The sequence below is a fragment of the Erpetoichthys calabaricus genome, chromosome 6, assembly GCF_900747795.2.
Source record: "Erpetoichthys calabaricus chromosome 6, fErpCal1.3, whole genome shotgun sequence".
NCBI classification, from domain to species: domain Eukaryota; kingdom Metazoa; phylum Chordata; class Cladistia; order Polypteriformes; family Polypteridae; genus Erpetoichthys; species Erpetoichthys calabaricus.
In genome coordinates, this window is record NC_041399.2 from 181,234,897 (window position 1) to 181,247,965 (window position 13,069).

The window sequence follows — 13,069 nt, forward strand, 5'->3', positions numbered from 1 at the left end:
GGGAGTAGAGTTCTTGTTCCTCTGGAAAGTCAAAAGGTTAATCATGATGATTCATTCTCCCCTAACTATACTCACAGGTGAACAAGACTGGAAAACCACAGGCAAGACCCACTGGAGGACAACACCAAAGTATGAACATGCAGGAAGGGTCTTATTTCTTCAATGGCCCCCACAGGCTGCAATCTGATTGCTGAAAGTCTCTCTAACTTGCCTAGGTAAAGGGAGGAAGATATGGAAGGACCAATGGATACATTTTTGTATATCAGAATAACAAGGAATGCATTATTATGACATCATATTTCCCTATTATAGAAAGCCACAATGGACAATGATTCAGCTTAAAGGACATCAGCCACCTTTTAAACACTTTATGAAAATATTTATTAGTCTGTAGCCGGAACACTCACCACTCAATTTTTTCTTTCAAAAGCAGTAACATAGATCAAAAGTCTCTTATTTATAGGTCCTGCATTCTCCCCAAACAAAAAAACAAAACAAAAAAAGGATACTGACTCATAGCCAGCTGTAAATTGCAGTTATTTAGTGAACATTGAAAACAGTTGAGTGTATATTGGTGTTTTCACTACATGAATTACAAATGTATTCCTTCTTTAACATCAGTAAAATTCCAAACATGACAAAATACTGTTATGAAGCAAAACATTTTCTTTGTACATCAACATAAAAGACAAGATGTTTACTTCGCATATGATGAACTGGCACCACTGACAGACCAGTCAAGTCCTACAGTGAAATCAAAAGGATGATTTGAAGAAAAAAAAAAAACAACTTTCAAAAGAACAACTGAGACCTTTTTAAAACAGAATACTTGCAGAGATTACACTTTAACCCAAACAGTTATAACAACAAATACAATGATTTTATTGCTTAGATTTAACAATCGAACATATGAGTTAATACAATTTTTTTGCTTATTTCAAAGAGACAAAAATGGTGAAAAGAATAAATAAGAGAATACAAGGCTCAGATACTTCGTAGATTGCACTTTATGCACAGAGACCCAAAGCTTGCTATTTAGGCCCATTATGGCAATAAGATCATGAAACCAACCATTGGCTGCTGTGGAGTAATATTTATATAACATTTTATTTACAGATGATAAAAGTTCAGTAGTGACAAAGTCACTCATTTTTTTTTTTTACAAATGCAATCACAGACTGCAGATCATCTAAGGCTTTGCAAAAATATCTTGTGTTCCTATTAATGCTTTACACTGAAAAGGAAGGATGGCATTCAGTTAGAAAGAACTGACAAACTCCTATTTACTTAAGTTATGTTAAGCTGAAATGGAGGAGTGCTTTTCAATTTCAGCCTAAGTTATGTTAAGCTGAAATGGAGGGGTGCTTTTCAATTTCAAACTGCTTCTACTTACAAGGGACATCAAGTAATAAAGAAACAGGATTATAATGCAACTAGAAAAAGTCAAAAGTGCTAAGAGAGCTTCACCAAGGATGTCACTACAAACCTCTTGGACTTGTGAATATCACTGTAACAGGTTTTCAGAGTACACATTACAAGAAAGACTAAAAGATAATATTAAAGCATAACAAAAGTAATACCCTAAGTTCTTGTCTATAAGCCGCGGCTTATCTAAGGAAAAAAGTTGTGAAAATGAAAAAATAGAATATCGGCTTATACATAACGGGCGGCACGGTGGCGCAGTGGGTAGCGCTGCTGCCTCGCAGTTGGGAGATCTGGGGACCTGGGTTTGCTTCCCGGGTCCTCCCTGCGTGGAGTTTGCATGTTCTCCCCGTGTGCGTGGGTTTCCTCCGGGCGGCCCGGTTTCCTCCCACAGTCCGAAGACATGCAGGTTAGGTGGATTGGCGAGTCTAAATTGGCCCTAGTGTGTGTTTGTGTGTGTCCTGCGGTGGGTTGGTACCCTGCCCAGGATTGTTTCTTGCCTTGTGCCCTGTGTTGGCTGGGCTTGGCTCCAGCAGACCCCCGTGACCCTGTGTTCGGATTCAGCGGGTTGGAAAATGGATGGATGGATGGCTTATACGTAAGTCCGGCTTATACATCCATTGCGGGGGTTGCGTTCCAGAGCCACACACGAAATAAGAAAATCCGTGAAGTAGAAACCTTATGTTTATATGGTTATTTTTATGTTGTCATGCTTGGGTCACAGATTTGCGCAGAAACACAGGAGGTTGTAGAGAGACAGGAACGTTATTCAAACACTGCAAACAAACATTTGTCTCTTTTTCAAAAGTTTAAACTGTGCTCCATGACAAGACAGAGATGACAGTTCCGTCTCACAATTAAAAGAATGCAAACATATCTTCCTCTTCAAAGGAGTGAAGCAAACAAATCAATATGTCTGTTTGGCTTTTAAGTATGCGAAGCACCGCGGCACAAAGCTGTTGAAGGCGGCAGCTCACACCCCCTCCGTCAGGAGCAGGAAGAGAGAGAGAGACAGAGTTTGTTTTTCAGTCAAAAATCAATACGTGCCCTTCGAGCTTTTAAGTATGCGAAGCACTGTGCAGCATGTCTTTTCAGGAATAAGCTTTACAAAAGATAGCAACGTGAAGATAATCTTTCAGCATTTTTAGACGAGCGTCCATATCGTCTAGGTGTGCAAACAGCCCCCCTGCTCAATCCCCATACGTCAGGATCACAGATAGTCAGCGCAAGAGAGACAGAGAAAAGTAAGTTGGGTAGCTTCTCAGCCATCTGCCAATAGCGTCCCTTGTATGAAATCAACTGGGCAAACCAACTGAGGAAGCATGTACCAGAAATTAAAAGACCCATTGTCGTCAGAAATCCGCGAACCAGCAAAAAATCCGCGATATATATTTAAATATGCTTACATATAAAATCACAATTTAAATGACCGCTACGCGCGCGTGTTGACTCGGCGACGCCCAGAGCAGAAAGAACGCGCTCCGGCCGCTCCAACCGCGCCATGCGGGGAGTGAGAGAGACGCCAATATCTCACACTCTCTCCCCCCTTAAAGAAATTAAATGGGTGCGAGTGAGACCACTGACCTCCCTCCCTTCTATTAGTTATAGGTTATAGTACGTTCGGCTTATCCATGAGTCCGGCTTATCTATGATACGATTTTATTTAAAAAATTCCTATGATTTTTGGTCTCCGGCTTATACATGAGTCCGGCTTATAGACAAGAACCTAGGGTAGTATCCATAGGAACACCCTGACTTTGATCCAACAAGTAATTTTAAAATACTTATGTTAGGAAAATCCTAAAGTATTTTTAATGAAGGTCCATTAAAAATGATATGCATATACTATTTTAAAGTTTCACTATTAATACATGCAGACATTTTTGCATAGCCGGATATTCCCTTTCCTGTACAATTTAAATCCATGCACAAATTCCAGAATATAGCACCATTATCTTGTCATTTCCTTAGGCATGCTTGCACAAAGCATACCACTTTCCAATCCTTGTAAGAAAGGAATACAATTACTGTACTCTCTAAAATACAGAAGCAGTACACTAAATACCACTTTCCAATCCTTGTAAGAAAGGAATACAATTACTGTACTCTCTAAAATACAGAAGCAGTACACTAAGTGAACAACACTGCTTTCACTTTGAAAGCTAGCATTTAAGCTAAAACTTTGGCCCAAGATTCATTAATACCCCTTAAAGATTGGCACTTAGATCCACATGAAGTATACCACTGAACTGCTTTAAGCTTCTTGTCTCATTGGTTCAGGTGAACATGTTCAAGTCATACTAATGAGGATATACACCAGCTTCTCCTTGCGAACACTACACGCACACAGCATGGCTCAACTTAATGGTTCAACTTCTTGATGCTGGGATTTGTGCAGAGAGAAATAAGATTCAGCATTTCGGATTTTCTCCAAACTGACAGTGTCCCTGTTTATTTTAGTCCTTGTGAGGCTTCTCTTGTGCGCCCTGAAATAAATAAATAAAATAAATAAATAAATAGCTGCAGTGTAGTTTGTTCATTAATTTAGCAACCAGTAAATAAACAATATTCAGTTAAGACACAAATGAACTGTTCTAATTAATGGAGGAAAAGCCAACATTTCTTTCAGTGAACACAGGTATTGGCAGATGTAAATGCCTGCAGGAATATCACATGTTACAACTGATAGAATAACCGTTCTCCTACTTTTTTTTTTTGCTCTGAATTTAATAAGGTACCTGAACGTTTTGTTATGAATCACCATGCTTACTCAAGGAGAACAATGGCTTACTTTTTCATTACCTGTATTTGCCATTTTCACTGCGCTGACTATAACATGCTTTGCCAACTATGGCAGTCACGTTTGCATTATTGGTTTTCCTATCTGCTCAAAGGAGATGAAAGTAATAATAGGGTAATCAAACCACTGAACACATGCTGCATGCAGGTCTGCTAAATACCCTTCCCTTTTTGGTTTGTTTTGTGCTTCTAAAATGAATACTGTAAATGTAAATTCCTAAGACTTCAAGATGAACAACTCACCCTAGTTAAGAGATTACATGCATGAATAACACCCAGAGGTGTCATTTAAACATTTACATAGCTCATCAAAATTGTATATTTAAACAACTGTATTTACATGGAGAGAAAAATACATTATACAACTGTTTCACACCTTAAAAAGTAATACAAATTACTAATATTTTGCTGTTTATAATAAATTACCTGAACCAGGCGAGTAGTGTGGTGTAGTGGGCCCTGGACCAATAATCTTTGTTTTTAATTTTCATACACAGAAATTATTGCAAAATTTTAAACATATTAAACAGTGACAGTAATCTGTCACAATATCACATGGAGAATATGCTCACTTTTTTTTTTGTTCTTTTAGCAAATGCTGTTTTTCCAAGTAAATCTTCAGTGCTTGTCTGTGGATATATGTATGCAAGTATACACCATGGTTTATTGGGTATACAGCAACTGCACCTCAGTAAAGCCATCCAAGTTTGCTAGTTGCATGGGAGTAATGGAGAAAATTTCAAAGACACTAGCCTCAGCTAGTGACAAAAGACACTAGCAGCAAAACCAAAACTCAATCTTACAAAATTCAAGGCACAACAATATTCCAGTGAGTTTGATAAATCAGAGCAACAAATTTTCTGGAGCCTATCAATACTGTGCTGCAAATGTAGACTTTTCTGTTTCTTGCTGATTGTTGGAAGGGTGCAAGACAGTGATTTCCAAATGCTAAACATATAGCACTACCCTATATATACTTCCAATTCAGATTGGGACAGGAGGCACTCTTCACAGATATGAGAGACTCATTATTATATTACTTTATTTTAGAGTTACATAATCACACAAATATAGTAAAAATAAGATATAAATCTGAATAAAAAATAAATCTTAGAAAAACAAAAATAAGAAAGCAATAAAACAAAATTATTGCGGCTCTACATACTAAATACTAATTAAAAGCAAAGATGAAGAGTACAAATAAACACACATATATGTATTACCATAGCAAGTTGTCTTCCAATGTTGCCAACTGTAACTCCACCCGAAAAAAATATACATGGCAGCCATGAACGGATGTAAAGGAAATCTGGTGATGTGTACCTGCAAATAAACATATACCATATGAACTTTATTTATAAAATACTAGGAAAAAGAGTGGACATTAAAAATACCATTCACAGGCATTTCAAACTAAAACTTTAAGTCACATAATGCCTGCAAATAAACATACCATATGAACTTTATTTATAAAATACTAGGAAAAAGAGTGGACATTAAAAATACCATTCAAAGGCATTTCAAACTAAAACTTTAAGTCACATAAAGCTAACATGGAAACTATAGGCCACCTGTCACTAAATGTCAAGATCAAATAATCCCTCTCTGACTCCCTTCAACGTAAGTGGATAAGTTAACCAAAGAGTTTTGAGTAGGTTTTCTAATGTATGCTGATCTCTTAAAATAAAAAAAAGGTGCTACAAGACAAAAATTATAATTTTACCACTTTTATTGAAAATTTGTTTGTACCTGCATGTACACAAAGAAATGGCTATCATTTCCACATCTGTTAATCAAATCTACACCTACACAGTTAGGTCCAGTCATGTGATGTTTTTCCTTTTTTTACAGCATGTGGATATCAAGATTTGATCTTTATTTAAATAGTATTTAAACAGATACAGGCGATATAACAACCATTTCTGCTTAAGGGGACAATACCACCTATTAGAGCCAGGAGTCTACTTACTTTTTCTCCCAGACAGAAATGGCATTGCAGTTCATTTTTCATTGAATATATTACTGTATTACAAAGTCACATTTTCTTTTTTTTTACCCCAATTACAATCACCTTTATCTAAAGATATTAATTTGATGAACAAATCTTGATATGCCCTTATTCGCTAAACAAAAAGAGGAAAAAAAAAAACACTTTTCATTAAGTGTACTTTTCTTTTTCACAGGAATGTGTATAGTATTTAAAAAATGAAGTCAAAATGTTAAAGGCCTGTCTAAGAATTACAATATGAATATGAATTAACAGCTCCACTCTTGTAAAAATTCAGTGATTCAATCCAATCCAACTTGCTGCAGTTAATCTTAGAATGTACTTACTGGTAAACACCATTGTACACAAGAAATTGTGTGATCAAAGTAGCAAGAAAAGCTATTGTAATTCCAAGGCCAAATCCACTTCTGGAGCGATCGAATGTCCACCACAGCCCTAGTGACAGAGCAGCCAATGTGAGCGACAGCTGAATGTTGTTGGCAAAATCCAATTTCTGATAACAGGTTAAAGAAATATTCAGCGATACCATTACAAACACTATGGATTAAAAAAAAAAAAACAAAACAAAAAACACACTATTCTAGCTGAAGAATTATGCACATTGCATTGTAACAGTACAAGGTTTCAGATAGTTCAATGTTAATTGATGAATTCAATATCTTAATATATTGTACAAATGCATTTAATAACAATTTTGCAGATTTTGCATCATGTTCACTGTTTAAATTTGTAATTCTATTTTAAAGTTATTAGAAGCAATGGTAGAGGATGGGCTAAATTAAGCATTATTCACACATATACATAGCCCACAGAGTACATATGCGTATTATTTTCAATAATAAAAATCTCAAAAGTACAAGTATAGTTGCACACTCTGTGCCCCCGCATTAACCAGAACAAGTCACTTAACCATACTCTACCACAAATTATAGAATGAAAAAAAACAAAAAAAAAAAACAAACACCACCACAGGTTAACAGGTGTACTATGGGGGATATGGAAATATTTTGCATATTATGTACAAGTATGTATACAGTATGGCTCATTATGAATAACCATAGCTCTGTGCAAAACAAGAAAGTATGGTAATATGTAGTAACACTTAGGGTGTGCTAATTGTGCAGATTAAGGGACTAAAAGTATCTGACTTGGATTCATGCAAGTATGATAGCCCATTTAGGCATTTGCTCTGCAGAGTTTGCTTAGTTTTCCCACGTTTGTCAGGGTTCACTCCATGGCTAATGGCTTCACTGGTGATACCTGGACCTTCAATTGGCCTGAAGATGACCCACATCACACAACCTGCTTTGTATGTGACACAATTAATACTGCTTCCTTTGCTATTCTGCACTACTATTATTACTTATTATTTGGCCAATGCCTTTTTCCAAGGCAATCTACAACATCTGATATTATTAGTTACACTTCCTTCTGTTTTTTCAATTTGATCACTGTCAAATGATGTGACTTGCTAATGGTCACACAGTTCCAGGATTAGAATTTGGCCTTACAACCTCAAAGTTTGAAGTCAAAAGCCTTAACCACTATGCCAGACTGCCTACAATAAATGGAAAGGAAAAAAAAAAAGATTTTTCACCCAATTTATCTTTTTAGTTACCATGTTGTTTAAAATTCTAGTATGCTGGTGAAAGCACAACTGAAACAAAAGGTACCTACTGTATCCATCCATCCATTCTTTTCCGCTTATCCGAGGTTGGGTCGCGGGGACAGCAGCTTGAGCAGAGATGCCCAGACTTCCCTCTCCCTGACCACTTCTTCTACCTCTTCCGGGAGAATCCCGAGGCATTCCCAGGCCAGCCGGGAGACATAGTCCCTCCAGCGTATCCTGGGTCTTCCCCGGGGCTTCCTCCCGGTTGGATGTGCCCGGAACACCTCACCAGGGAGGCGTCCTGGAGGCATCCTGATCAGATGCCCGAGCCACCTCATCTGACTCCTCTCGATGCGGAGGAGGAGCAGCAGCTCTACTCTGAGCCCCTCCCGGATGACTGAGCTTCTCACCCTATCTTTAAGGGAGAGCCCGGACACCCTGTGGAGGAAACTCATTTCAGCCGCTTGTATTCGCAATCTCGTTCTTTCGGTCACTACCCATAGCTCATGACCATAGGTGAGGGTAGGAACATAGATCGACTGGTAAATTGAGAGCTTTGCCTTACGGCTCAGCTCCTTTTTCACCACGACAGACCGATGCAGAGCCCGTATCACTGCAGACGCCGCACCGATCCGCCTGTCAACCTCACGCTCCATTCTTCCCTCACTCGTGAACAAGACCCCGAGATACTTGAACTCCACTTGGGGCAGGATCTCGCTCCCAACCCTGAGAGGGCACTCCACCCTTTTCTGGCTGAGGACCATGGTCTCGGATGTGGAGGTGCTGATTCCCATCCCAGCCACTTCACACTCAGCTGCGAACTGATCCAGAGAGAGCTGAAGATCACGGCCTGTATACCTTCTGTATAATTATTAAAAATTAGAAATGCCTCTTTCACTAAAAAAATAAATAAATAAAAAATATAATAATAATAATAATGTCCAGAGATTAATAAAAACAGATGCTTCAGTTAAAATTCATTCTAATTTCATTATCAGGAACACAAAAGCAACTACACAACGAGTCATTAATCGTCCATACAGAATGTCTTCAAATAAGAGAAATTTAAGTACCCATTTGAACACAGGAAAAAAAATACAAAGTTGGCACAAATGGCACTACACAATAGCTATTTATGAGCAACTTATACAAAGGGATGATTGACAATAAATTTCCTGAAATAAACTCAACAATGTTGTTTTGGAGGCTTGTTCCTTTACAATGTTCGATTCAAAATGCACTGAACTGGTTTAACTGGTTAACTTCATATTGGCTACCATAAGAATGTGCAATCAATTAAAAACTTTTTCATTTGAGCATAAAGCACATTAGCATTCACAGAAGTTCAAACAGAGGAGTTTTTATGTTTCATTTTAAAAGGATACTGCACTAGCATGGTTGATACCAACAAAGACAGCGATGCATCGCATGACACTTGCCCATTCTCTCTTGAACTTGTGCGGTTCTCCCAGGTGTTTGTCTATGCAAGGATACAACAAGCCCACAACAGCTGAAAAGAAAACAACAAAGCTGCATATTAGTTGTTATTAAAAGCTATAGTGGGGATACTCTATTCAGCCCTTCAATGACTTCCATTGTTGCATGTTTTAATTGCAGTACATGTCCTAGATACCCCAACTAATCTTTCCATACATATTACTGAGCATATTTAAGTGTAATATTCCCAGATGACAACTTCACTTGTCAATTCTGAATGATCTGTGACCTGCATTTTCTTTTCTGAGACACGTTCACATTCACTTATCAAGTACAATTCATATAATTTGTTATGGCTCAAGAATTACATGTAACTTCTCACCCTTAATCCTAAACCATTGTGTGGAAAATACTAACCAAACCAAACTGATACAAACATTACCAAAGTAAAGAGATACAGCATTTAGAGGAAGAAGATTGGCCATACAAGGTGTGTACTGGTATGTAGTTGAGATGGGGAAAGCATAAATAAGGGACGCATATTAAAGTTAGAAACACCCTTGGAAAAAGGCTACAGTATTTAGATTCTGGTAAGCTTTTGAAACAAGATCATCACTTGGAATATTTCTTGTGGGCTTCTTCACTTGTAAGGGTATTCACTGCAGGCCAAATGAAGACCCACAACTTGCACAGCTAATGAGTAAAGGCTGTATTTGCCCTTGTCATGGGGTGTAATGAAACTTTTGAAGATGATAGCTTCACCAACAATTTTGGGGTGCTAAGATAAATCTACTTCCCAAAACTATATTCTTTTGTGCTGAAGCACTTGTCATCTGTCTAAAATTCAGGTGTTGGATTTCACTTATTACATTGTGACTTCCACTTAAACCTGTTCAGTCAATGAAGTTTGCATTTCAGTTTAGAAACAAAAACGCTGCCTTACAAAAAAAACAAACCCTGTGATAGCTAAAAGAAAAATCAAACTTAATAAGGACTTCAGTTACAAACATACATTATTAGCCTCTGATTAAGGAACTGGTTGAAATGAAAACCTGCTGCACTTCAAGTTCAAATTCAATGAAATTGCTCTAAGAGGATTTTTGCTTTACATAGTAAGTTGGACTTTACACTTCTTCTAAATTATTATTAGAATAATTACAGTTCAACATAAAAATGTTTCTATTATTCTAACCTGTAAATAAAACTGATGGGTACACGTTTATACGTTAACTATGACACTGAAAAAGGTACATACATCTTAAGTTTCTATGTTGTAACTGATTTGAATTTTTACATCTTAAGTTTCAATGTTGTAACTGATTAGAAGTTTTTGTATCAGAACGTTATATCCTATAAGCCTACAACCATGCGTGGCTATTTGCTCTGACCCTCAGAGAAAATAAGAGGATTCAAAAGTACAGTATTTTAAAACTGTAATGCAAATACTTACTTTTGTCCACGCCTTTAAAAAACAAAAGCAGCTCACTGTCAATGGGTGCACGGGATGAGACACATGCAAGCTCCAACAAAGTAGTCTGGCTTCCTGACACAGCAGCTCTTCATTCAAACCAAAATGTGACTACATGGCTAATTTATTTAGCTCTACAGGCCATGACCACTGGCTTAGCCTCTTAAAGCATACTTGTATCTCAGGCACACATCTGCTTATTTAATTTTGGTACCCCAGCCATCCAATGATGTGTCCCACCAATAATTAAGCATGTACTCTTAAAGCCTCTGTGAACCAAACTGTTTTAATTGTTTTCATGTATAAATGAACAAGAATAATTGCAGTTTACTTCATACCATCTGGTATTAGCGTATCGCGCAACTGACTCTGTTCTTAAGTTTTATCATTTCACCCTCTTCGTAACTCGAACTTGCTCAAAACAATGGTAAGTATAGAGGTTTGTGGTAAGCCGCGCGCGCACATGACTTCCTTGTTTCTGTTTTCCCCTTGATGGCATGTTCGAGGCAACAGCCAATCAGAGCCAAGCAACGCTTCTCACCAGTTTGACCAACAGCCAATCAACATAGCGAACACACATCAGGAAAAAAAGCTTCGGAGGACATTATTGTGCCTTCTCAGACAAAAAAAAACCCACCTTAACACCTACATACAACCACACATGTATTATATTAGGTATAGGTAAGATTCATAGAAACAAACACGAAATTACACACTCTAAACTCATTTTTTCAAATACACGTGCATGCGTGTGTTAAAAAATACGCTGCTTGTGTTGTTTTCTTTAGTAAACAATGAAACAAATTAAAATTCCAAATCACGTCTACTAAATACGATTTAGAAATAATCGGTCCTCGCTTTTCATGTACGTACATACAAAAGGTAACGTGTCCTTCTAGCTGTATTCTGATTCATGTATGAGAACACACGGCTTACCAAGGGAAAGAGCTCATTGTTTCCACTCACCCGCAGCGGTGCCGCAGCAGAGGGGGACCCACCAGGCAGAGGAGAAGAGGGTGGAAATGACCTCCTCAGGAAAGAGAGTCACGTTTCGTTGAACTTGCAGCAGATTTAAGACAAGAGCGAATAACACTCCCACGGTGAAGAGCACGAAGCCTCGTCTAAGCAACTGAGCGGTTTGCAGATTGAGCAAGGAGCCGTATGCCTGGTTTAGGATGGATGTGATCAGAGTAAGCATATCTCCAGTTCTGGGAGCCCTGAGGCGACTTGTGGCAGCTGACTGGCTCTTGGATTGTTCTTGGGTCCCGGAGCAGCTCCAAAAATGTCCGTCGAGTCTTGGCATTTGTTTGGCACTGCGTGAAATATGTACAAATTCTAAAACGATCCCGAGAAAAACAAATCACACATAGACATATGTTAACGAAAGCCTAATGATTACGTCTTATATATAACTACATCACATACGTTGAATGCAAAACACACTGAGCCATGCATCCAAAGCGAAAAGCTTACCTCGTTCTCCAGTTAAAACTTCACCATGAATAATGAAAGTGCTCACTGCACAGATGATGTCGTTCTGTTGAATGAGGTGATCCTCTTACTCACTAGTTACGTCGTTAGGTCATATCCTTAAGTTCAATTTATTTATTTATATAGCTGTACGTGAACTCTTTTTTTACCTTTTAAATCTAACTTCTGGTTCATTTCACACAACGCCCTGCCCACAGTACACAGTCTGGCACGTTGCTTGAGGGAAAACCGCTTCGTCTGGTGAGTTCTACCAACCAATAGCAGAAGAGCGAATGATGTGACATCACGACACGCCACCGCCTTCTTAAACACAACAGTGCTTAAACGAGCATGTGCTCTGCGGCAAGGCGCGCGCAGAAAAAATGGTGTAGAAATCAAACTATTTGAATGGGGCGAAGTCAGATGTGGGTGACGTATCGTCAGATGAATGGTAAAACTGCCAGCGCTGTACATTTTGAGAACTTTAAAAGTATTTGCTTTGTGGACTACAGCAACATAAGTGTACGTTTTTATTTCGCCTACGACTAGGTTTTACGTTGTATATATTGTCTTTATTTTTCAATAAAGCGATGTAAATCGGCCTTTATTTTTGTTAGTTGAGTTCGGTTTTTACGTGGAGCACTTGTAGGATGCTTTCGGTTGGGTAGCAACTTTTGTTTTGTTAAATCGGTATACTTGGTTCCAATGCGATGTCCACGTCAGGTGCGCTTTAGCACTATTTAAAAAAAGTAACAGCTTTAACCCCATTTCAGTGTGGAAGAGTGCCATAGATAATGTACTTGCAGTAACTAGGACGCCATGAATTGCTTATCGAAACTTATAATCGTAAACAATG

General features: G+C 38.1%; 1 protein-coding gene across 3 annotated transcripts; it reads right to left on the bottom strand.

Annotated features, from left to right (window-relative positions):
* Positions 1-858: 858 nt before the first annotated feature.
* insig1 (insulin induced gene 1) lies at positions 859-12,469 on the bottom strand. 3 transcript variants are annotated; one of them, XR_007935310.1, is made up of 7 exons: positions 12,217-12,469; positions 11,710-12,056; positions 9,224-9,348; positions 6,556-6,722; positions 5,445-5,544; positions 3,563-3,908; positions 859-3,489 (listed from the first exon to the last, which is right to left on the bottom strand). XR_007935310.1 is itself a non-coding variant. In XM_028804158.2 (6 exons), the coding sequence occupies exons 2-6, from the start codon at positions 12,044-12,046 to the stop codon at positions 3,879-3,881; spliced, it is 759 nt and encodes a 252-aa protein (XP_028659991.1). In that variant the 5' UTR covers positions 12,047-12,078; positions 12,217-12,465; the 3' UTR covers positions 859-3,878. The 3 variants fall into 3 exon arrangements, 1 of the variants encoding a protein (XP_028659991.1); XR_007935309.1 differs by having other exon boundaries at positions 11,710-12,078; positions 12,217-12,465; XM_028804158.2 differs by having other exon boundaries at positions 859-3,908; positions 11,710-12,078; positions 12,217-12,465.
* Positions 12,470-13,069: the final 600 nt, after the last annotated feature.